Source organism: Otolemur garnettii, unplaced genomic scaffold (assembly GCF_000181295.1).
Source record: "Otolemur garnettii isolate 467f Iridium unplaced genomic scaffold, OtoGar3 scaffold00126, whole genome shotgun sequence".
Taxonomy (NCBI): Eukaryota; Metazoa; Chordata; class Mammalia; order Primates; family Galagidae; genus Otolemur; species Otolemur garnettii.
This window is the reverse complement of record NW_003852521.1, coordinates 1,958,947-1,985,004: the sequence shown is the minus strand read 5'-3', so window position 1 is coordinate 1,985,004 and position 26,058 is coordinate 1,958,947. Positions and strand designations below refer to the sequence as shown.

Below are 26,058 nucleotides of genomic sequence, written 5' to 3'. Positions count from 1 at the left end.
GCCTGGTCCTCGCGCTCACACAGCCTGGTCCTCGCGCTCACACAGCCTGGTCCTCACGCTCACACAGCCTGGTCCTCACGCTCACACAGCCTGGTCCTCACGCTCACTCTGCCTGGTCCTCACGCTCACTCTGCCTGGTCCTCAGCTCACTCTGCCTGGTCCTCAGCTCACTCACTCCTCCTCGTCCTCGTACTCACTCCTGACCACCCTCTCCATCCCACTGTACTCTTGTCACACTTACCAGAAACCTCCATGTTGCTAGATCCTCTAAATCCAGCACTCAGTTTGCAGTTTTTATTTGAATCAGAAGCATCTGATGTTTCTAACACTTTCTTCCATCGGCTTTAGGGCCATCTGGGGCCATCGCACTCCACTGGCTTCCTCCTATTCGATTCACCGAGTGCTCCTCCTTTTTGCTTGGTGTGTTTCCCTTCATCTCTGGGACCTCGTCTGGTTCGAGTTCCCTGAGCCCTTTGACCCTTGTCTGCCCTTTGTTTACTTATGGAGAGCTGATACCGTGCATGTTTGAATCTTCATACAGGTGAGCCGCCCACCTCTGCCCCGAACTCCACACAGGTGGAGCGGGCTGTGCTCTGAGCACGGCCACTCAAATACCCAACAGATGCCTCAAACCCCGCTCGGCCACCACCAAGCTCCCCGCCTTCCCCCAGGCTTGCCAGACTTTGCCTCTCCTGCTTCCGCCCTTCCTGCGGGGCTTTGGTGCTGTCCCTTTGCTGGTATCCAGAGCCGCCTGCCCCTGCGTCTCTCCCTCCCACTCTGGGACAGCACCTTCCCTCACCTGCATCGCGTGAGAGCCTGGCAGGTCCCCTGCTTCCACTTTGGTGCTGACGGTCCAGATTAACACACCGGCCACACTGATTCTTTTTAAAAACATGTCCTGTGATGAGCCTTCTCTGTCACACCCTCTAATTATGACTTGCAACCTCAGCCCGAAAGCTGAAGTCCTTAAAATGTCCCTCAGGGCTGCACCCACAGGCTCTGTGTCCCCTGTCTGACCTCTCCGCTCCTCTTGTCCTGGCACACTTTTTCTGGTGCCTCTGCCTAGAATGCTCTTGCCCCTGAGTCTGTGTGGGCTCCCTCCTACAGGCCTTGGCTTAAACAGTTGTCCCCTACTGCCCTTGAACCCTTCAGCGCTCTCCCACCACACTGCCCACTCGGCCTTGCCCTTCCTTACTGTTACATTAAAGTGGGTTTCGCCATCTGACATATAAGATTTATTTCCTTTGTTTATTGTTCTTCTCTCTCCACTCCAACTTCCACTGAGTCCCCAGGGCCTAGGACACTGTCTAGCACACAGTAGTTACTCAGTAAATACCTAAATCACATTAATCCCCGACAGCGTATCCCCCTAGGAAGCCTGATGCTATAGCCCCAGTGAAAGGCTAAATATCCCTGGATGCTTATATTATATCTTAAAAGTGTAAATTTCATATTTTACTTGAGGATATTTCCTTTATTAAGGAAACAATCTTAGATGACACAGCGCTGAAGGGAACTGAAGCTTCAGAAAGATGCCCCGTGGTAATTCTGTGGGCTTGAGCAGAGTTCTCCCCGTCCTTCCCTCTTGGTCTTGATGGCCGTGCCCCATCCCCCCAGCCTTTAGAAGGTATGTTCTAAGTTATAGCCTATACTGAGGATAATGACCGTGAAGCTTAAAGTATCAAGGAAACAGAATTCTCATTTGTACAATCTTTGTAAAAGCAGTAGGATAGAATAACTACTTGAACCTGAAAGCTCCTTAGTAAACTTAAAATTTCAAGTATTTTCTTTTCATTCTCACCAGCTACCCAGTCCTATGCGAGCCTTGGCTGCTCCATGAAAGGACACTCCTGAGAAGGGCCTTCTCAGTGTTACACATTCAGATGACATAGACTGAGGATGCCACTCTTCTCAAAGGGGAGCCCGAGGGTTAACTTGGACTTCTTAAATAAAAATGAAATTGTTCAGATTAAAAGGCACAGAAAAATGTAAAATTTTACTTGGACGTAATATACATTTTAAAAACGATCAAAAAGATCTATATTTGATTCCTTTCTTCACCTGTCAGTGATCTTTGTCAAATTATTTAAAGCCTGGGCTCGGCGCCCATAGCTCAGTGACTAGAGTGCGGCCACCTACTTCGAGGGTGGTGGATTTGAACCCGGCCTGGGCCAGCTAAACAACAATGACAACTGCAACAAAAAATATCTGGGCATTGTGGTGGGCGCATGTAGTCTCAGCTACTAGGGAGCTGAGGCAAGAGAATCACTTAAGCCTGAGAGTTTGAGGTTATTGTGAGCTGGGACACTACGGCACTCTACGGAGGGCGACATAGTGAGACTGTCTCCATAAAAAAAGCCTACAGGCTAAAGTTCCCTTTTCCACAAGATAGAGATATTGTGCAAGCTACCAGGGCTTGTGCTGGTGTCGCCCTGGTACAGACCAGCCTTGAGAATATATCAGATCTTTTTCCTCCCTCTGTGTGCTCATCTATCTTGGATATCAACAGTTTGAAATTCCTGTAAATCAGGAAATTTAAACTGTACCTACTAATGCTGCACATTTTTTTTAATCACCCAAAAGTTTTTGTAAAACCGTTAGCTAAAATTTTATCAGGTTTGTAGTGAATAATTGTATGAATTAAGGGAAATTTCAGCAATGCATGTTTTAATTTTACTTGTAGGCTCAAGGACAACTGAGATTTAAGACTTGAGACACCAGCTTAGGGGAGTGAACTTTCCAGTAGGAAAGGGTCCTGCCCGCCCTGGTCCATGTAGAATAGTCACACATTTATGAGAGTGGGGAAAGCGCCTATTTGAACAAGGAAAAAATGTAAGGTCTAGGCCTATTCATTCTTTAAGTTAAATGGAACAGTGTATAATGCAGTAATATTTTTTGCCAAGAATAACTTGGTACAATTACTGGGGTATATTTTGGTCACAGAATGTGATTGAGGTTTTGGGGTGCGGTGTCTGCTTCTGATTTCCTGAAGCATGTGCCTTATACACACACACATGCATACAAATGCGTACAGATCTCTGTAGCCAGGGAGAAGCCCTGTGGATGCAGCCTAAGCTCTCAATGCACGACTGGGAGAAGCTTGGGGAGCGCTTACCATGTCAATATCCTCAATATCAATTATAACTTAGACTCTATCTTCCAATGTACCATCTTCTGTTTGAGATCTCTTGTGAAGTTTGGAAAGTGCTTACTGTGCTGAAGCTTTGGAGAATGGCTGTAGCTCACAGAGGTTTAAAAAGGTTATTTAAAAGTCATGCCAACAATTTTGGATCTCATGTTTATAAAAGTTACAAAAGAGAGTTTATTTGATTTTTTTTTTTTTTTTTTTTGAGACAGAGTCTTTCTTTGTTGCCCTCAGTAGAGTGTGGTGCCATCACAGCTCACAGCAACCTCCAACTCCTGGGCTCAAGTGATTTTTTTTGTTTTTTCTTAGCCTCCCAAATAGCTGGGACTACAGGTGCTTGACACAATGCTTGGCTAGTTGTTTTTTTTGTTGTTGTTTTTTTATTTTTAAGAGATGAAGTCTTGCTCTTGCTCAGGCTGGTCTCAAACTCCTGACCTCCAACAATCTAACCATCTCAGCCTCCCGAAGTGCTAGGATTACAGGCATGAGCTGCTGTGCTCAGCTATTTAAATGTTTTGTTAAAATCTTTAAGTCTTTTTCTTTTTTTGAGACGGAGCCTCAAGCTGTCCCCCTGGGTAGAGTGCCATGGCATCATGCTCACAGCAACCTCCAACTCCTGGGCTCAAGCGAGTCTCCTGCCTCAGCCTCCCAAGTAGCTGGGACTACAGGCACCCGCCACAACGCCTGGCCATTTTTTGGTTGCAGCCATCATTGTTGTTTGGCGGGCCCGGGCTGGGGATTCGAACCCGCCACCTTAGGTGTATGTGGCTGGCGCCTTAGCCGCTTGAGCCACAGGCGCCGAGCCAAAATCTTTAAATCTTTTGAATCTTTGGTTCTGGTGGTCACCAAACAGTACAAGGTCTCTAGAGATTGGGACGTTGGACACGTTTCGGCTGAGACTTGCAGTAGACAGGGCAGAGAAGGCAAAGGGAGACTGAACATTCGATGTGTTTTTTTTTTTTTTAAATAATTTTGAGAGAGACTGACAATGTGTGAAATGGATTATGATTATTTCCAAAAGAAAAATAAGGAAAACATTTTCTCTTTACCAGGTTTATTTCATTTTAGACCAAAATGGATTCTGTAATTCAGCTTGAAAAGGGTTGTTTTTTTTTAAAGTCCCTGAAATATTTTCAGTTTCTGTGATGTCTCAGACATAGCCAGGACATTGAATTTGCTTGACGTTCCAAAAACATACCAGTAATATTTGTGGGATTTCTGGTCTCACCACCTCTCTCATAAACTCAGCGCCATTAAACTTGTAACATTCTCTCTTATTGATTCTCCAAATGTTGTGTGTTTATAATCTCCTCACCTCTACACAAGATAATGAGCCCCTCTGGGGAAGGGGTGGGACCATCTCTCACATTTGTTTCCCTCCTAGGAGGGTCTCCAAACATTCACGCTGAATTGCTGAGTGGAACTTTTTTATTTCACTTCAGTCCTCCAAGTTTCTGCCAACACTTTGAACATTTTCCTCCTTTGCCAACGCTGCCTCTCTGCCTGACCTTTGAGCTGTTGGCTGCTATGGGCTCCTTTCCCAGAGGGTGTCCCAAGGTGTCCCCAGATGCTGGTTCACCCTGTGGTGATTCTGGGTATGGTGGAGTTGGTAAGTGCGCCAAGACTGGTGGGAAGGTGCCTGTCCGGCCTCCCTCCCTTTGCCTGGCTTCCCACCCTCCACACTTCCTTCTCGCCCCTCCCTGCCCCCCCTTTTTCTTCCCTCCCCCCTTTCCTCCCTGCAGACTTTGTCCCTGACACAGTTTGGGCCCTGCTGTCCTTATCAGCACTTTATTCCCTCTGTAGTCACTTGTGAATTCAGCAGTGGTTGTGGGGCACCAGGTTCCCCCAACCTCCACCTCTCCATCTGACAGAATTCTGCTTACCTCTCCAGACACACTGCTTCAGCTGTCTTTCTTGTGGGGTCATTCCTTTCCGAGGGAGAATTTGAATGTCCAGTGGAAGTTTCTCTTCCTTTGTAGGGTGCAAAAGGTTGAGGACTATGGGCCTGACTTCCAGCGTCCAGAGCTGCTTGTCAGTAATGCTCAAGTCCTTTTTTTCATCCTGGTTCGTTCTATCTCGATTGGACAATGACTTTTTTTTTTTTTTTTTTAAGGTTTTGAGGCTCTAAACTTTGGTTACCGTTGGGTTTTATTAGAACAAATGTGCCATTCTGACAAAACTGCCACGTGAGGTTTTATAAGTCATTGTTTCTGAAACTTCTTTCTTGACCACTACTCAAGAAGGTGCCATTTTACTCCACAACCCAGAACATAGGCAGACACACAAACACGTACAAGAGTTTAGTTTTGTAAAACGATTTTTGTCCATCCTGGGATGCATTCTGGTCTATTTATTGCATTCTGTCTTCTGTTCTGTTCCAAGGGTAATATTAAAAAACTGGTATCAATTCATTAAATGACGTTCACGACCCAACCATGGGCCCTGACCCATAGTTTGGTTAGCCTTCTAAAAGCAGTGTTGCAGATGCTAGGACATCTATAAAACAGGTGTGAGTGCCCAGACCCTGTTTGTGATAAATTGACTTACTAAGGTGATGAACTGGACAAAAAGCTGGGCTGTTGTCTCTGTGGAATTTATTACTTTTCCCTTGTGGAATGCCAGCCATGCTTGTCAACCAAGATCCTGCTCTGAGGGCATTTCTTGCTGCAGATGGGCTGATCCATTCATCTGTTAATATGGGTTTGGATGGAGTCCTGCTGAATTGAAAGGGGCCCAAGGGGCCCAACAATGGAAGCCTGGCCTTTGAGCCCTTCCCAGCAGCTTGCTTTCTGCCCACTTTATTTGTAAGGATTCCTCTTCCTGAGCGTTATTCCTACAGAGACCAGATGTTCCTTTTGCCTGCCCTTGATACAAATGGGGCTCCAGTCTGATGCTTAGAGATGAGCTCCTTGAGTCAGCACTGGTATTCAGTTCCTGCCTTCTGAGTGCAGCTCGCTGACTCAGATGAGAGAAATAGATCCCAGCAATATTTTCACAGAGTTTGGATACTGGACAGAGTTGAATGCTTTTGTTTTAGATTTTTAGATGCATTTGTCCTTGTATTTTAATAGCATTAGTGGCATGGGCAGTCATAAAACTTGAGGGCAGAGTTTCTCAGCCTTGCCACTATTGACATATTGGGGCAGATAATGACATGCTGGGGGGAACTGTCTGGTGCTGGAGGTTTAGCAGCCTCCCTGCCTTAACCCCTTAGATGCCAGTAGTGGGCACCAGTTGTGACAACCAAAAGTATCTCCAGACACACCAACTACCCTTGGGGGGCAAAATTGCCCTCGTTGAGAATGATCACTTTAAGGTAATACCAGTTGTTCAGTGGACGTTCAGGTTTTCTTACACTTTCTGAAGTGAGCATCTAATATGGCAGGAATGTGGCTTGTGTCGTTGTTTTTCTTGACATTTGACATATTACTTGCACGTTAGGTAGTTTTATGTGCTGTAATAATTTGGGGAGTTGATCAGAATCAGACAGTAGGACATAGGATATTCCATATATAAATGTGGGTCTATGTAATAATTAGTAATTAATAGGTAATGAAAGATCTGAAATGACAGTCTACTAAAATAAGATCTGATATAATGATGTACTTGATTAGGTTTGTAATTAAAATGAGTACTAGTGTCTGCATTGGTATTGCATTTCACAGTTTTTAGGTGGTTACGCAGACATTTCCATACTTGATTCTCAGTCTATGAGGTAGGTAGGGCTGATATATTTTTATCCTCACATAAAGGATAAAAATGCAAATGAGGAAAATGAAATCCAGAAAGTGTGATTCTCCTGAGTCTCACGTGCTGGGAAGAGATAGAGCAGGCCTTTGTCCAGGTTCCCTGACGCAAACCAGACTAAATGTCGAGGCTGGTCTCCCTAATGAGTAAAGCTCTCCACACCCCACCCCAATAAAGAGGACCACGTGGGCTATTGTAAAAGTTAATGGTGGCTGGTACTTCCCCAACCTGGCTTCTGTCTGGACAGTGGTGAGGGTCCCAGTTCAGATAACTCTAGAATGATGTAAAGCCTGTTGTCTTCTAGTGGTAGAACTTAAGCTTCCTTTGAGTGTCTTGCCCAGCCATAAATCTGCTTTTGTGGCAGTGGCCCCGAGCCTCCAGCCCTCCTTGCAGGCCCTGTCACAGGGCCGTCTGCCCCTAGAGTCCCCTTGTTCTCTTTCTGTCTGGCAGCTGGCTCAGGCCTCAGCCTGGAGACAAAGCAAAGAGGGAGATTTTAGTTTGCTGTAAATGCCACACTGTATGAAAGTAGAGACTTGGGAATCTGAACATCAGTTCGAGCTTGGCTCAAGCAAATGGGGAAAAGGTAAATGTAGAATTTCCTCCTGAAAGATATTTTTTTGGCTGGGAGGCCGTAGGTTCCGTGGCTGTTGGGATTATGGGGCCGTATTTCTGAGATTCCTCCACATCACCGGACGTTTATGGTGTGGTTATTGATCACGATTTTTTAAGAAAGAAAAAATTTCCATTCTTGTCTGTGATTTTAGCTTAAAGAGGTTGAGAACATTCCTGTGAAATGGGGACTGGAAGGGAATGCAGTGAAAGGTATGAGCAGCTCTTTTTACATGTCTCGTGTGTATTATTTCAGGTTAGTTTCTCTCATGTACGCAGTTGCAGGTTAGCATACTTGAACATGCATCATCGCATGTTACTGTACCTAATATGGACCACTGCTATTTGTAGATACCAGGCCCTTTGAAGCTATTCTTCTTTTTTAAAAACAGTTCACAGGAAATCTGCTTTTTAAAAAAGGTTTTCAGCCCCCTTTTTTTCAACAACAACAAAAAGCTTTTAACTTGATTACCACAAAATCTACCTTGGTAAAAGAGGTGGCTGAAACAGGTGGCTGAAAATTTGACCTACATATTTCCTGGCTTCTAGACAAAAAAAATCATAACTGAAGCATGACAGATAAAATATCTGTTCAATTTGTCAAACTTTGGAGGGACAATAATTATAGTCTCCCTGAGAGATTACCCATCTGTCAATAAATTTCTCATAAATATTGGACGAACTCTTCCTGCTACAGTTCAAGGCTGCCCCCCGCCCCCCTCCCAACCGCCTGAATTGACCAGGCGTCAGGAACAGCTGGTCAGCATTGTGCCTGTGTAAAATGGGCATGTTTTCACTCTGACCCTTTCTGCTGGCTCATCTGGGTTGTACTAGCTTAATTATGGAAACATGTGCTTCTGGATTCGCGTACATCAGTCTTTCAGCCATACCCAGGAGGGAGGATTCTTGCCCTTGGTCTGGGCCACATCAACCTTCTCACATGGGAAGTTGCCTTCTTCAGTTCAACAGGTTAAGTTTACTGAGCACTTATCGTGAGCCCCCCAAGTTCACGCCGCCTCACAGATACCAGTAAAGGATGAGCCTCCTGCTGTGTATTTTGAAATATCCTATGAAATAAGAAATTCAGCTATTTCATTGCAAAGTAGTAAGATGAGTTTAGATTTCAACCTGCTCCTCAGCGGCTCCAGCACCGCAGCTTTGAATCGGGGCTTTTTGTGTCTGAGAGGGCTGACCTGCCAGCCTCTCAGCAGCAGTTTTGGAGAGTTGGCCCTGTGCTGTGTGCGAAAGGGCTGACAAGGGAGAGGCAGCCAGGAGCCTTCCAGCTTCAGAGGCACTCCTGTACCTCGGTCTGAACAACAGTAAACAAACACAGGCTCCCTTGGGTCGAGTCACTGTGAAGTTGAAGCAAGAGCAGCCAGGGCCTTCTCTGGCCACTTTCAGTTCCCTTAGTTCAGCAGTTCTCAACCTGTGGGTTGTGACCCCTTTATAGCAATGAAAATACATTCTGCATATCAGATATTTACATTACAATTCATAACAGTAGCAAAATTATAGTTATGAAGTAGCAATGAAAATAATTTTATGGTTGGGGGTCATCACAACATGAGGAACTGTATTAAAGGGTCAGGACATTAGGAGGCATTAGGGAGGCTGAGAACCACTGCCTTGGTTAGGAAATAAAAGGGTTGCTGAGAAAGACCAACAGCTCAGGTTTTGAAATTTTAAAAGGTAGGGGTTCTTGTGGTCCAGCTCTGGTGTCAGACATGGGGCCACATTTTAGGGTGAGTCAGCTGATCCTAAAAGGTAGCTGTCCCTTTTTCAGATGTGGGAGAAGCCCCCCCCTCCAAAAGGTGAATGCCAGTGGCATTAGCAAGCCCTGTTCAGACCTCATTAATTCGATGCTGGCCTCAGTGTAAATAGACTCCAGTGAACTATTAGATTTCCTGCTGATGGCTACATGAAAAATCTATTTGATGTTTCTTTTTCACGTTTTAAATGCATTTGTGTGGATAGACTCAGGCAGGAGACTTGTCTTTGGCCTTATTAGAGGAACTTAGGTCCAGCATCATTGCGTCCGCTCTCATTAACTTTATCTGCGTTTGTTTATTGATTGATTGACAGGGTCTCACTGTGTTGTCTAAGCTGGAGAGTAGTGGTGTGGTCACAGCTCACTGTAGCCGCCCACGGCAATCTTCCTATGTCCTGAGCCCCCTGAGCACTAGGACTACAAGTGTGTTCCATCATGGCCAGCTAATTTTTTATTTTTATTTTTTATAGAGATGGGGGTCTCACTGTGTTGCCCAGGCTAGCTTTGAACTCCTGAGTTCAAGCGATCGATTCTCCTGCATCAGCTTCCTAAAGTGCTAGGATTACAGATATGAGTCAGCCCATGCCCAGCTGCCTCTTGTTAACTTTAAAAGTCACCGTTGCACCCTCCAAAGAAGATATACAATAGCCAAAAAGCACATGAAAAGATGCTCGTCATTAATCATTAGAGAAATGCAAATGAAAGCCATAATGAGATGCCACCTCTGTCTGTTAGGGTGGCTGCTGTCAACAATCTGGAAAATCACAGGTAGGAGTGAGAATGTGGAGGAGTTAGAACCCTGGTGCACAGTTAGTGGGCATGTATAATGGTGCCCCTGCTGTGGAAAACAGCATGAAGAATTAAAATTAAAAATAGAATAACCTGATGATCCTGTGTTCCACTTCTGTGTATATACCCAAAGGATTGAAAGAGGGCCTCTAAGAGAGATTTAAAGACCTGTGATCACAGCAGCATTTTTCAATAGCAGAGAGATACAAGGAACCCAAGTGTCTATGGATGGATGAAAGGATAAACATGTATACATTTTTTTTTATTTTGAGAAAGAATGCAAGGATGGTGATCGTAGCTCACAGCAGTCTCTAACTCCGAGGCTCAAATGACCTTCCTGCTTTTGCCTCGCCTCGTGAGTGGGACTTGGCTAATTTTTTTTATTTTTGGTAGACATGGGGTCTCACTCTTGTTTAGGCTGGTTTCAAACTCCTGACTGCAGGTGATTTTTTCCACCTGCGCCTCCCAGAGTGCCAGGTTTACAAGTGTGAGCGCCCAGCCAACATACATCCATTTAAGGGAATGTCATTCAGCCTTAACAAGGAAGGAAATTCTGATACCTGCTATCACTTTGATGATTCTTGAGGACCTTCTGCTAAGTGAAATACGCCTATTACACAAAGGCAAATACTTCCACTTATGTGTCAGATTCATAGGCACATACAGTAGAATGGTGGTTGGCAGCTGCTGTGGGGTGGAGGGAGTTTCAGTTCTGTAAGATGAAGAAGAGTTTCAGGAATGGATGTGGGTGATGGTTGATGCACGTAACAGTACTGATCTGTACACTTAAAAATGGTTATGATGGAAAGTTTTCTTAGGCATCTTTTACCACAATCACAAATAAAATAAAATCTATAAAAGGAGCTAAACAGTCCCTGTTGACCCCTCACCACTGTGCTGTGCGTGTGGCTGTGTGTCCCGCAGTGAGTCTGGACTCAGCAGCTTTCCCATCTCTGCTGTCCTCCCCCACCCTCCCAGGAACCCTGCCTAATCGTCAGAGGTGGCCTCTTGCTCCTAAGAACATAAGCTGGAGAAAAACTTTTAATCTCATTTATGAGGTCACCTCTCAGGCCGAAGTAGTTTTAGTCAAGGACTGTTCACTGTGATTTTGCATTTTGAATTTTGTTTTTACTGTCAAGTCAAATAGAGAATAGTGGACGGCTCTGGTCCGGTTGGGAGGTGCTCCTGCAGTGACTCAGAGGGCCGTGTTCCTGGCTGTGTTGACAGACCACGTGTGACTCACTCGCTCTCTCTCCTGCTCTCTCTGACAGAGGCATGCGTTTGACCACAGACGGCGTTGAGCTGGTGGCCATTACCAGATTGGAAGGGCAGTTCTGGCTTCTGTCACATCTTCTAAGCAACCCGGACAAATCAAGCACTTCACAGACATTTCATTTATTATTTTGACAGGTTCTGGACACCTGTTGTTTCTTCAGACAATTTACATTAAACCTTCCTTTTCACTCTGTGAGTGTGGTGCAAAATGCTTGACCAGAATTTTCTCCTGTTTCTGTTTTGCAGGATTGCTTCCTGGAGTAACTTCCCATGTTTGTTGAATGTGCTGCCTCCCCCCCAGGACCATGTAAAGCCAGCTGACCATTCAGCTCCCTCAGAGCAAGAACTGAACTTCCGGTAAAGCCAGCTCTTGTGTGTTGTGGCTCACATCATACTGCATGACTGTGATTAAGGTAATGAGGAAAGGTTTAATTACTTGCTCCTGTGATTTTGGTTTTAATGTATTTGATAACTGCCACCAAAGAAAAGTCAATCCATTTGACTTCTGTTTTGTGGACTTACATTCTAAAATAAAAAGCTTATTAAATATATTTGGAAGCAACTGGCGAGTATCAACTCCGCCTTATCTAAAATAGTAAATGCTGGTTAGAAGGAAAAACCAAGAGGGGAGATTTGAATCAAATTTACTTTGAAGGCTGGGTGCCTTGCCTCATGCCTATAACCCTAGCACTGTGGGAGGCCGAGGCGGGAGGATCGCCTGAGCCCAGGAGTTTGAGGTTGCTATGAGCTATGATGATGCCATGGCACTCTAGCCTGGGTGATGGAGCAAGACCCTGTCTCAACACAATAACAATTTCACTTTGAGTTTGGCTTCACTAATGGATTCCTCGAGCAAACTGGAGTTCTAAAAGGAAGTAAAAGGATCTAATAATTTTTTCTGATGTTCATGTTCTCACAAGTCAGCTTCAGATTTTTTTCTCTGATCATGTAATGTGAAGATGTCTGAGTCTATAGAAAAGCTCTAAAGTACTTTTTCTGTCTGAAATGAGAGCTCTTATTCCCCCTCCCCATTTTTCATCTCAGCCTTGTTTTTGAGGATTTCTGGTTCTTTTCTTCTGTGGTGTTCCGAGAGCACCAGCAGAGCCTGGTACCCAGAGTCATGGGTACTACAAATGTGGTAGTTTTCGAGGTGGCTCACGCCCGTGATCCTAGCACCCTGGGAGTCTGAGGCAGGTGGCTTCCCTGAGCTCACAAGTTCCAGACCAGCCTGAGCCAGAGCTTGTCTCTAAAAATAGCTAGGCACTGTGGCGGGCACCTGTAGTCCCAGCTGCTGGGAGGCTAAGGCAAGAGAATTGCCTAAACCGAAGAGTTTGAGGTTGCTGTGAGCTGTGATGCCACAGCACTCTACTGAGGGTGACAAAGTGAGACTCTGTCTCAAACCACAACTACAAAAAAAAACAAACAAAATGTAGTTTTTGAGTAAAAACCTCTTATATTATAGTACTGTTTTATCTCTACCAGTAGCAGATGTATAGTTAAAAAGTATCTGTCCGCTCACTGAAATCTATGTACTTGAACTGACACAGTAAAGTACATGGATTTTTCTGGTCTAGAATCATTGGTTAAAGTCCTGCCAGCAACAAGGCTGAAGATTTCTTCCTTAAGCTGATTTTTGTGTCTGTTCAATTTCTAAATTAACATCTGCCCAACTGTAAAGTATTGAAAATAACTAGCATACAAGGATGCAGTATTATCTGTCTGGCTAATAATCAGCCTTGTACGGTAGGGAAAACTGGTTCAGTAATTCTTACCCTTACTCAGGGAGATGTGCCGGCACAGGAGGATGTTGCCTGTTTCCTGTGTCCTGTGTAGAACTTCTTCTTTAGAAAGTTCTGTGGTCATGGAATGTAACTTAGATCATGGTTCTTACTGATGCAACTGTTTTTAATTTAGGTTACAATGGGGAACTCCGAGAGTCAGTACACCCTTCAAGGATCCAAAAATCATAGCAATACAGTTACTGGTGCTAAGCAAAAGCCTTGCTCCCTGAAAATACGCGGCACTCACGCAAAAGACGAGAAGTCGTTGCCTGGGTGGGGTCACGGAAGTGGCGGGGCAGGCTACAAGTCCAGGTCCCTGGCCCGAAGCTGCCTTTCCCACTTTAAGAGCTATCAGCCTTACGCCTCGAGGCTCGGGGGACCCACGTGCAAAGCCTCCAAAGGCCTCGCCTACTCCAAGCACAGGACGAATGCCCCGGGAAGGGATTTCCAGGGCAGCAATGCTGCTTTCCCCCCGGAGAACGGCTTTGTCTGCGTTGGCCCCCAGCCCGCAGAGAACCATGTTACCTCCAGGGACTGCCGCGGCCGCCTTCTCACCTGCTACGGGCGCAGCGAGAGCCTGGCCCGCACGCCGCCGGGCGAGGGCGGCCGGAGCCCCCGGGTGCTCATCAGGACGCTGGGCAAGCTGGACGGCTGCCTGAGGGTCGAGTTCCACAGCGGCGGTGGCCAGGGCAGGGCGCCCGTCGAGGCGGCCGGCGGCCCGGTGCGGCTGCTGCGCTACTCGCCCACCCCGGCGTCGGGGGCGCCGGGGCCCGTCGCGGGCCAGGCCGAGGGCGCCGAGTCCCCGCCCGGCCGCCGCGCTTCCCCCGCCGGCTCCCGCCTGCGCTCCAGCAAAGGCAGCTCCCTGAGTTCCGAGTCCTCCTGGTATGACTCCCCGTGGGGCAACGCTGGGGAGCTGAGCGAGGCTGACGGCTCCTCCCTGGCCCCCGGCACGCCTGACCCCGGCCTGCCCGCCGGCTTCCCGCCTGGGGACACCAAGAAGCCTTTCAGCCAAAGCGCGTCCCTGTCCTCCCTGCGGGACCTGTACAAAGACGGCGCGCTGGGGAGCCTGTCCCCGTCGGGTGTCTCCGATGAGTACTTGGGCGCCCACGCCGGCCTCAGCCCCCGCGTGTCCTTCGCCTCCGACATTGATGTGCCCTCCCGAGTGGCGCGCAGGGACCCGGTCCCCTACGGCTCCTTCACCCTGCCTTGCCGCAAGCCCAAAGCCTTAACCGAGGACACTGCCAAGAAGGACACCCTCAAAGCCAGGATGCGACGGATCAGCGACTGGACGGGAAGCCTCTCCAGGAAGAAGAGGAAACTGCAGGTGAGCAGAATCGGTTATCTGAGCAAACACAGCCCCAAGGAGGCAGCGAAGAGCCCTCAGCGTCCCCGCCCTGTAGTTCTGTCCCAGGCTAGCGGGCAGGTGGACGTGCAGAGCTCCGGGTAACACTCGGCACATTGCGTTTTCAGGGGTGGTTTCTTTCCCCTTTTGCTTCAGAGGTGCATTTTCACGTTTAAAACGCAACTTCAGCCTTCTCACATCTTCGCTTGGGCTGCAGACACAGTGGGTGGCTTAAACCACAGACATTTATTTGTCACCGTTCTGGAGGCTGGGAAGACAGAGGCCAGGGTGCCCGTATGGCCAGATTCTGGGGAAGACTCTCCTCCTGGCTGCAGACACTGCCTTCTCCCCGTGTCTTACATGGCAGATAGAGAGAGGGGTCCCTGGGCTCTCCTCCCCTCTCCTGGGTCCCACGCGTGGTCTCCACTAAATCTAACTACTTACCAAACTCCCTGTATCTCAATACTGTCACAGTGAGGGGATTAAGGCTTCAACGTGGGACTGGGGTGGGGGCACATATGTTTAGTCCCTAGTACCCCGATTCTGTGCTTGCCTCTGTAATGTTTGGTGAGCTCCACAGGCCTAATCTGAAGGCCAGACTGTTCTTAGAAAGCAGAGCTGGAGAGAATTCCTGAAAGAATCAGTTATCTAAGAATTTGGCCAGATCTCATTTTTCAAGTTCAAACAAAAAAAATGAGATTATTGTTATTTTTGGACAGATAGGCTTCCTTAACTTGATAGTACTTTGAGAAGATTTAAATTTCTATGCTTCTTTATTGGTAAAAAAATAAAGTTGACAATATATGTGTAATCTTACAACCTCCTCATGAGGATAACTGATGGAATTTCAAAAATATATCGTACCTGTAATAGAAAAAAATATATTAATATAAAGCTCTTAAAATAAGAATAATTTTAATGGTGCATAAAGTTTCATTGGGGGAGCAAAGGGGCTTAACCACCAGGAAGAAAAGTAACAGAGCTTTTTAAGTAGTTAATGGCAATCGCTAGGTTTTCAGGTTATAGTTTTGTTTGTTTTTACTTTTGATTATTTGTAAAAAGTACAAGCTACTTTTGTTCACTCAGTGTAAGTCATGAATTAAGGGAATTTGAGTGGGCAATTAGTGCCTAGGGGAATGAATCGCCCTGGATAAACCTACAGAGTAACTTCCCCGAGTGGATTGTTTCAGATTCCTGAAATGTGACACTTGTTTCCTTTTTGTGTAATGTCTGCCACCACTACTGTCCCTCCCAGATCGTCCTTTGGTTCCCCTTTCGTCTTTGTGCAGACACCGAGCACAGATACTTACCATCTTGTTTACAGGTTTACCTCTTCATATCCATGGATGTGGTAATTTATTTAGTCAGTAGTTGGCACTTCGCAGACTAAAGCACTGAATGGAAGAGCTTTGACCTTGTCTTCCGCTCTCATTTCCCACATAGCTGATGGTCATGCACAGTGGGAGGAAGAGCTCCTGCCCACCAGGGGCAGTAGTCCTAGCAGACCACCTTCCATCTTTCCATACAAGTGTTAGAGTGCCGACCTGTGTTCAGCTGTCATCTGCCCTGTCCCCCTAAGTGATACTGCATCGAGCCAGTCATTCCCCATTTTTCATCATACCAGGTGATGTGGCCCGCCTGACCCAGGGCTCTCCTGCATCTCGCTGTTTCTGCTTTGGTTCAGTTTGGAAGCAGAACATTGGTGCCGTGAACCACTCACTGTCTGTCCCAGTCCTTTCTGTCCCGGCAGGCCTTCATTGTTCCTCCTGCCCAAGGGAGCTGAGCCTCCCTCAGTTCCTCCAAAAACCTAACTCTGAGTTATTTGTGTGCCTGTGGGGTTCCAACCAAGCTGGTTAGAATCAAAGAATCTGCATTTGAAAGCTAGAAAGGACTCCTCTCATTTTAAAAATGAGGGAACTAAGGTCTAGGAGTGTGAGGGCTTTTCCTGAAGACACGTGGCTAGTTGGGGGAGAAGCAGGGCCGAGCGTCTCTGTGGAACCTCCAGCATGTGTGTTTCCCACCCAGCCGCGTGGCTGCGGTGCTACTGATAGGCAGGACTGATTACTTTGGGGTTGTTACATAGTACGGTGATAAACTAGGATTTTTAAAAAGTGGCCTGTGAAGGCAGCTTTTCCAGTTTTGTTTGGTTCCCTCACAGCTGATAATCTATTAATGTGAACAAAGCTAACGTTTTTGGCAAGTATGCTACTTCTGTTGGCCATACCTTTTGTTTTCCTTTCACAACTTCAAGTGAAGATCAAGTTTAGATACTTAATAAAAAGCAATCATTGCACGGGAGCTAAGTTTGTGATAAGGTTTTAATACCAGAATAGGGTTCCAAACCAACACATACTCTCTCAGGGACATACAGACTTCTTTATGCCAGCAGAACAATGGTTTAAAAAGTCTTACCACGGTAGACAGTCATATTTGTTTTGACTTTTTTTAAAGAAAGTGGTATAAAAAGAGCAGACTTTTTTTTTTTTAAATCGGCCTTTAAAACCACCCTGATAAATTACAGCCAGAAAGCAGATTAATCCTTGAAAAAGCATACAAGTAAAAATAAAAATTACACTAATTACAAAAAACAAAAACAAAGAGAGAGAGAGAAAGGGACCATGTGGGACTGGGGAGGAACATGTGTTTGATGTGATAAACTCTTTGTTCCAGGTCAGTGCTTGCTTTGCACCAGCAGGCCTTGTTTCTGACCTGGTTAAATTCTGAGAGCTGTCAGTCAGGGTAGGCTAGGTTATGCTGTGGTAACAAAAGTTCCTCAAGTCTCTGAGGCTTAGCACAACCAAAGTTTATTTCTCACTCACGCTGCGTGTTCACCCCATTTAGCTGGTGCCTCTGGTTTACGGCTGGAACATATGTGGCAGAGGGAAAAAGAAGATGTGCGTTGATGTCTAAAGTTCCCACTCAGTTCCCACGTTTGCTTTTTGTTCATATTTATTGGACAAAGCAAGGCACGTGGCCATGCCACTTCAAGAGAGGGAGGGCACAGGACATGATCCTGTCGTGGTGGTGGGCAGCATTGGCGACCAGCAGAGGATTTATCTCGGAGGAGATGTGGGACGTGGGGCACAGACCCCTGGGCTTTCTCACCCTCTGAATTCTAAGCTCTTGCTGCTCTTTTAGGCCTGCATTGTCTCAGGGAATTTCTGCAGAGATCTGGTGGTTCTTTCTCTGGGTAAAGGAAGATGGCATGGGAAGAATGACGGGGCAGGGACCCAGTGCTTTTTCCGAGGATGTGAGGAATGGTGATCAGTTTTCCTTTAGCTTTTTATAATTTATTTATTTATTTTTTACTTAACAAAAAGTTATAAGGTACTTCTTCCAACATCTGGCTTAGAAAGACAGATTGTTTCAGATTCATGAAATGTGACACTTGTTTCCATCTGAGAGTTTGCCTGACCTCTCTTTTTTCCCTGTAGCTTTATTGATCCATGACTGACAAATAGAAACTATATATATTTAAAGTGTGCAATTCGGTACTTTGTTATATATACACATTGTGAAATGGTCACTACAATCAAGCTGGTTACCATATCTGCACCTCACAAGGTTACCCTTGTGTGTGTGTGTGGGGTAAGAGCATGTAAGGTTTACCTTACAAGTATCTAATCTGATATCATTAAGCATAGTTGCCTTAGGTCTTTAGAACTTATTCATCTTGTATATCTGAGACTTTCTACCCTTTGCCCAACATCTCCCCAGCTAGTGGAAAGTTAGATTGAAAGTTAGAGGAACATAGATTGTGTGTGTGTGAATTCTTTCCTAGATGACATTGATTCACAATAAGCAAAGAAAAAAGAAATAGCTAGCTACCCCTCCCTTCTGCCCTCGGCAACCACCGTTTCACCCTCTGCTTCATGAGTTTGACTATTTCAGATTCCACATGTGAGCGAGAACTCGTATGTAGTATTTCTCTCTTGGGTCCCTCTACTCTTTGCTGTAGTGGCCTGGTCTTCATGTTACATTAGTCCTCGTTTATGATTATCTGACTGGGCGGAAATGGAAATTATTTGTATAGAAACATATGCTTTGTGTACATTAGTTTCATATCCATGATGTGATGATTGGGAAGCTAGCTGAACCTATTCAAAGGCATTTTATTTTATTTTTTTAAGTGCCGTTTCTTACTAGTCTGAGAATTAGTCACTGGCTATTAGGATTCTAGATAGAAAGCTTTAGACATTTATTAGAGACTGGGAAAGTTTGTGCCTATGAATAATCACTATAAATACTAAAATGCATTATTTTCCTATTTCTCAAGGAAGAAAATTCTTGCTTTGCTATGGTTGAACATTTGAAAGTTGGCACTACCACTTCAACTCTCCTCTTAGGAACAATGATGCTGTGGGTGTTTGTAGGCTCTTTGATTTTGGCATGTGTGCACGTATGCGCTTTCCTCTGGCAGAGCTTTGCCTGTTTAGCAGCACCCGTGATGGCTCTCGTATCCCTGCGTTTTGGGCTCTGAGTCATGTTCATAGCTAACATAATGTTAACACTAGCTAAATGAGAAGTATTCCTTCACCTCCTAGGAGTTTTTGAATAGCAACAAAGTGACAGTTAAGAAAAAATATCTTAAAGTATTTTGAGAGTTTCCTGTCTAGTGAGTCAGAGCGGCTGGATCATTTGGTCTGGTCTGCATTAGCATCAGCATATAAATAAAGATGACTGTGGGGTGTAGTGTAAGCACAGCGGAAAAGAATGTTTTCCCCGGTAATATCTGTTTGGGGCCCAGTTGTTCACGGCTCCTGAGTATTTGGAAGGCTCCTGCAGTCTCGTAATGATTTTCCTGCAGAAGGCAGCAAGTAATTGCTACTTGATTTCTGGAAGAAATTTCTGAAAATAAAATCTCCCTACATAGTCCTATATTCAAAATAAGGCCCTCAGTCAGCGGTCCTTGAGCCAGTTTTCCTTCATTTTTACTTTAAGGCATCAGGAAATATCAAAGGCCCACTAGTAACTGATTAGATGTAGGGTGACAAGCTGGGGACTGTTTACCATGGGGAGAGGAAGAGGAGTTTGTGGGGTCTCCTTACCCTCCCCACCCTACACTGGAACTGCTGAATTTCTAATGTAACTTTCAAATTATCCAGGAGGAAAATAGATTGCATGTGTGTGAATTCTTTCCTAGATGACATTGATTCACAATAAGCAAAGAAAAAAGAGGTATCATTCTAGTAAAACTCCTAGTGTGTTTGAGACATAGTTGCTTATTTCTTGATGCTCAGTAAGCGCATGTTAGGTTCAGGGCAGCCATTGGTACTATATTTATCTCCGTAAGCACTGACTCCTGTGGTATAAATTGTAACTCCGTTTCTCCACTTCTTTCTGCTTTGGGGACTCGTGATTAAACATATGTATTTGTTATAAGAATCTTGCTTTGCAGCACCACTGTTGGCAGCTGTCAATGTTATGCTTAGGCTGCGGTATGGAAGGGGTGCTTTGGCCGTCTCTAACCTCTGACGGATGATCATTTGTGCTGCCCGCAGGAGCCCAGGTCCAAGGAGGGCAGTGACTACTTTGACAGCCGCTCCGATGGACTGAATATAGATGGACAGGGGCCCTCTCAGCCTTCGGCCCTGCTGTGGTCGGGGGGCTCTACTCAGATCCTGTCTCAGAGAAGCGAATCCACCCATGCGATTGGCAGTGACCCCCTCCGACAGAACATTTATGAGAATTTCATGCGAGAGTTGGAGATGAGCAGGACTAACACGGAGAACGTAGAGACGTCCACAGACAGCGCTGAGTCCAGCAGTGAGTCGCTGAGCTCACTGGAGCAGCTGGACCTGCTCTTTGAGAAGGAGCAGGGAGTGGTCCGTAAAGCTGGGTGGCTCTTCTTCAAACCCCTCGTCACTTTGCAGAAAGAAAGGAAGTTGGAGCTGGTGGCTCGACGGAAGTGGAAACAGTACTGGGTCATGCTTAAAGGTAAGTGCGTTCTCAATGTGTTGGGGCCACGGTAATCATTTCTAGGTATTCTTTTAGACGCTGCTGCTGGGTCTAGCGTTTGATTTAACATGAAGGGCTTCAAATCAGCCTCTTGCTCAAATGTCCTATTCAGGCTAATAAATAATGAATGAATTTAATGGTTGCTATTGTGCAGGTATTTCTGTACCATTCTTCGGTATTATTCCTGCATTTAGGGGAGGGAGGAAAACCAAATAAATAACCAAAGGTAGTTCAGTAGTTGGGAGCGTGGATCCTGAATCTCACATTCTGCGTGTGTTCAGAACTCTGAGTAGGTGTGCTTCCTACCAGTACTGTGCAACTCAGAGTATAGCCTGGGTTATCTTTGTGAACTAAGAAAGTCTAACTGTTATCATCACCAGCAACTAGAGTGTTTTTTTTTTTTTTAACGTAAAGGAAATAGAAGAATTTGATTTGTTAAGATGATAAAAGCTTCTCACAGGCATTGCTGTTTAAAAATTATAATTATAATTGCCTTGCTCTTTGTGGATGCGTGGATTTGAAGAAATCTAAATGCCTTGTGAGGAGGCAGGAAGCTCTCAATGCAGACAGCGTTGGTGCAGACAGGAAGAGCAACCTCACGGCCTCCTGTGTTTCTGCACAGCCCCCCACCCCCGTGACTGTCTGAGGGGCTGAAGGTAGTATTCAAAAGTCAGCCTCCTGTGCCGGTGACACCTGTCACGAGAGAAAGCAGACTGTGAATCACCTGTGGAGATGCTCTGTGTGGAAGATGCCTGGAGTCTCCTGGACTACCCTTTTCTGGCTTTCCTTTGCCCCATCTTTAAAAATCAGAGCCCTACTCCCCTAGTGTCAGAGGGCAGGTGTTTCCTGGTTATCTGGAAGCCCCTCTGGGAAAGATGCACTTGTAAAGGCATTTCACCCTGAGTAACACCTTTTCTAGCAAGTGGGAGAGAGGAGTTAGCAAAGCCAAGGACCCGACGTCCGGCAAGTGCTGCGTCCTGTTCTCCAACAGTGGGTTGGGATCTTTGTGTCCATCCCAGCTGAGGAAGGCAAAGAACTTTCCCAGTTTTTACCTAATGGAGAGACAGGTTCCTATACAGGAAGATTTGGAAAGCTGGAATTACAAGTTGAATCTAGCAGGATGAAATTTTGAAAGGATAAGAAAGTTCTGCTTTAAAGTTTAAAAGCCAACTAGCTACCCAGGGACAGGATAGGGAGATATGTCTGCAAAGTATAAAAAGTGGAAAAGATTTGGGGGTTTCCTGGGCAGGCTGTTCAGGATGCGTTTCCAAGGTGACCTGGCTGCATAAAAGTGAACACGATTGACAAGAGCACATGTGATCTTCAGCCCGCTGCTTAGAGGTGTTGTGTGACCTCCAGCTGTATCTCTAGAGATGTCACATCTCTAGCAAAGGAGGTGACAATCTGGCCTTCCTGTGCCCTGGTTACAGTTGGCCATTTCCCTCAAGGTTCTGCCGGAAGTATCCCCTAGAGAGGAGCATGAACCTGCTGCCCCAGGGAGTGGTCGTCTGCATTGCTTGTGAATTGGAGTCTGAATCTGCCACGCACTCCCATGATGTTTGTAATGGATGCACTTTGCTCCACAATCTGTCATGTAGCTTTTTTTTTTTTTAATGTAAAAATTTTTTTCCCTAAGTGGATGCTTTGGGAGTTTCTTCCCTATGAGTGGATGTTTAAGCCCTCAGCGTACATCCCCACAGTGGGGGTGGGGCTGGCGATGGGGTGCACGTGTGTGTGATGATACAGCACACTGAGAAGCAGGAGCGTGGGTGACAGCAAAGGTATTTGGTCGTGTCATCTGGAGGGTGGCGTAAAGATGTAGGGATATTTAGGCTGGAGAGAGAGAGAACCGGAGTGAACAGCAGTGTATAGGAGAGAGTGAATTTCTTCCTGGTCTCCCTAGACCAGCGATTTTTAACTGGTAGGCCGTGAGAGGGTCTTAGCTGTGCTGTGAACATTTTCAAAGATCATTAATTAGATTATTCTGAAAGAAGTTCAAAGCACAGTGAGTATATTCTTTCTAGTTTACTCTTTATATTTAAGAGTTGCCAGAGAACTGTAGGTTCGAGAGTGCCATGAGATAAAAAGGATTGAAAAACACTGCCCTAGAGGTTAAGCCAAGACTGATAGGCTGATTCTGAATTAATGTAAACAACAGCTGAAGCTGACGCCCTACGACCGACATCGTTTGTACAGAACTGCATTTTGGAGGCTTCGTCATGGGCATTCAGGCTGCAGAGCTGGTCACCACGGTCCTGGGTCCATCGCACAACTTCCAGCAGCAGGAACTTCAGCTGCTGGCTTCAGGGCAGGAAATGGGCCTGAGCCATCTTGCTCATTGCTAGATCTGCAGTCCTGCCTGTGCCCTGCTATCATGGTGTTTGCTTATAAAACACTTCAGGATCCGTGGATAAAGGGTGCTTTGTAGTGTAAATGTTATCAGGCTCACATTCCTTCCTTTCCTTTGCAGCCAAGGCAAGGCCTGTGATAAAGATGTTTTTTCCCAGCATAACCTTTTCCATGTGGCTTTCTACACCTCTTCCCTCTGGGAATTCAGTGTGTCCAGTTCCAATTTCTTGGCTTAGAATCCAAGTTGTAATGTTTGGCCTTAAACCTATTAGGTTAATCTTGGATAAAAGCCCATATACAGAGGGTGCCAAAAAATGTGTATATGTTTAAGAAAAGAAAAAACTGTATTAAAATTGTCACACTCAGTTACAGTCTATATGTCCTGGTAACAGAAAATGAATACAAGTCATGTCAGACCTCTACAGTTACAAGAGGTGCTCAGAGTGGCGACCATCAGTGACCAGATGCTCCTGATCACGGCGAACTCCTGCTTGAGCTAACGCTGACCAAAGCGCCCACTTACATTGCTGGGTGTGCAGTTTGGTTTCTTCCCCAAGTTCCACCAGGGTAGCCAGGTTTTCGCGGCACACCACATCCTTTAAGGTAGACGTCAAGGGTTGTTAAGGCAGGAGAACGTGGGGGAAACTTGATCACATCTATTTATTCTGTCCATTATCCTGGCACATGCTCATCCAGGCGGCCTCTCACATCTCAGTGCATGTAATTACCCTCAGATGAAAACTTTCCATTTCTCTGTTTTAAGAATGCATCCTGTGCTTGTTGAGCTGACTCCTGTCTCATGAGCATGTTTGGTAGACGTCTGTGGTGAGCGTGTGAATCATTCCAACACCACAGCAGGAGAAGCAGGACTTGCGGTGTGCGAGGCCTCCCGAGTCGTCCCCTGTGCATCCCACACACTGCACCGTGTGTCTGGCACTTACCACAGATGTGTGCATTGTAGGCGGCTTGGAGGTCCTGTTGCACACTCACAGTTCCACTGCCCTTGCACAGCATTCTTGAATTTCAAATACTACTTCAGAATGTCTGGAGCTCCTCAGATGACAACCGTGCTTCCACCATTTTCTTTGACTGTCCTGCCTGTCACAAGGTGATGCTAGCATTCCTGTGATTAACGCCAGCTTTTGAGTAAATCAATTCAATTTTGAAAAGTAACACGTAGATAACATCTTGTAAAATGTGTATACATTTTTGACACCCCCAGTACATGTATACATACATATTTAAGCAGAATTTTTAAATCATCCTCAAAGCCTCTGTGTAAATAAATTTGAAACACTTTTCTGGGCTTGGCAATTATTACCAAACCTCTGGTTCCCTGCCTTCACTGAATGCGTAGTATACTGGGGACACACATTTTAGGGCTTGGAGGATGTAATAAATTTTTAACAAGAGCAGTTCTGCTTTTCATCTGTCTTTTCCAGTGAGTAGAATTTCTCACAGTTTGTTAGGGACTTTCTGGGCTGAATAGTTGGCAAGGTCAATGAAGATACCCCTGAAAATGCACAGCAGGCTAGTGATGGGCGGTGTTGGGAGAGGAGTTCTTGAAATAATTTCAGAGTGCTCTTGATTCTGCCCTAAGATAGGCCTTCAGCAGGGAATGGAGGTTGAGAGGGTGTCACAGAAAAGGTGGGTTTGAGGAAAGGCCGAGCCTAAGGGCTGTACTCCCCCGGTGAGAGTCCTACTCACACTACCACTTCTCTGCTTGGATTATCACTGCTGTGCCAATCCGCTCTCTCTGTCTCCTACGCTGGTAAGAATGTCCGCTGTCAGCCCTCCAGGCCAACACCAATGCCTGAAGGGGACTGCACTGGGCTGATGGCTGCCGTACCGGGTGGGTGCAGAGCCTTCATTATTGGGGGGCAGCCTCTTTCCATCAGCCCAGGGGCCCCCTTAGGGACACAGTTAAACTTGGTATAATGGAGTTAAGATTGATTTCCTGATCTTTAAATTTGAGAGCCACAAAATTCTGCATATTGTTCTACATCCTGGCCTGGCTCTAAAATGAAGTGTTCTGTTTTGATTTCACTCTGAAGTGAGGCGTGTAGTCTGCTGTCAATGGGCTGTTAGGTTTGGCTGCATCTTGGGGGCCCTGGTTTAGCATTCATTTCCTCTAGATGTGGGGGTGTACGACATTAGGGAAACTGGGAGGTAAATCTTAGCTCAGTGGAAAGAATGTGGAGATGGGCTCAGCTGGAGTTGCCATATCCCCTTACCCTGGCCCTTAGACCCCCGGTCCCCGCAGGCTGCATGTGTAGTAATGGTATCGGACAGGCCTTTCCCCATGGAAAGGTTGGGGTTATTGCTTCTAACTGCCTCACTAGCTGGAAAGAGACTGTGGCCATAACCCTGTGCTCCATTTCCTTGTTCTTAATGTTTGAGCTCTCTCAGCCTCTTAGTTGGGGTGAGTTTGAATTGCAGGGAGGAGCGAGTGCTCATTGTTTTTCGGGACCATAAAGTACCACGGAGAGAGAAAGTGGGGTTTCTAAAGGTTATACTTGGGGCAGGCATCCTCCTCCCTAACGTCTGTGCTTCACTGAGATCTATTACATAAACCTGTTTGTTCATATTAAGATTTATTTTTAAAGGATGTGATGGATCTTATAAGAGTAAAATGGTCTTTAAAACATTTAAATTTTTGTGAATGAGGACGCATGCAGTAGGGTACAGTGCCGTTCAGGGGGCCCCGTTCGTTTACGGAGCTGGAGAAGGCAGGCTGGTGTTTCTTCTCCCTGTCACTGTAAAGGGTCTTTGCAGAGCACCTGGTTTGTTTCTGTTTGTTTAGTGGGTGGACGTGAGTAGTGCTCAGAAACGTTTATGAAGAGATGAAGGTTTGAAGGATAGTAAACCCATGAAAGAAAACATACTCCTGAACATTTAGAAGCACCAATTTGATGAAAAATTATGTCTGATAATTATAAGCCATTCCTGTGTTAAATTATGCTTCTGTTTACAATACTTTGTTAGCTTATTTGGGAAAAAAATAAGTACAGGCAATCCCTGGGTTATGAATGAAATAGGTTTCGTAAGTTTGTTAAGTTGAATTTGTGTGTAAGTTGGTGCAGGTACATTTACCTATGGCCTGTGTTAGCCTCTGTTTGTAAGTGTGAGTTGTACATCAGTCGGATGTTTGTAACTTGGGAACTTCCTATAATAGCTTCCATCTGTGAGTTGGATATAAGTTGGATGTTTGTAACTCAGCGACTGCCTGCACTTAGAAAGAGTATGTGTCAACATTTTTAGAGTAATGTTTTAAAATTCAAGCATACGTAGTTTC

The 26,058-nt window shown here is 45.7% G+C and overlaps 1 protein-coding gene across 1 annotated transcript in view; it reads left to right on the top strand.

Annotated features, from left to right (window-relative positions):
* LOC100951282 (T cell lymphoma invasion and metastasis 2) overlaps positions 1 to 26,058 on the top strand; it is a 431,635-nt gene that overhangs the window by 318,482 nt on the left and 87,095 nt on the right. The window contains 2 exon segments of the mRNA XM_023517962.1: positions 13,248 to 14,438; positions 19,958 to 20,393. Of these exon segments, the coding sequence (XP_023373730.1) occupies positions 13,248 to 14,438; positions 19,958 to 20,393 (1,627 nt within the window).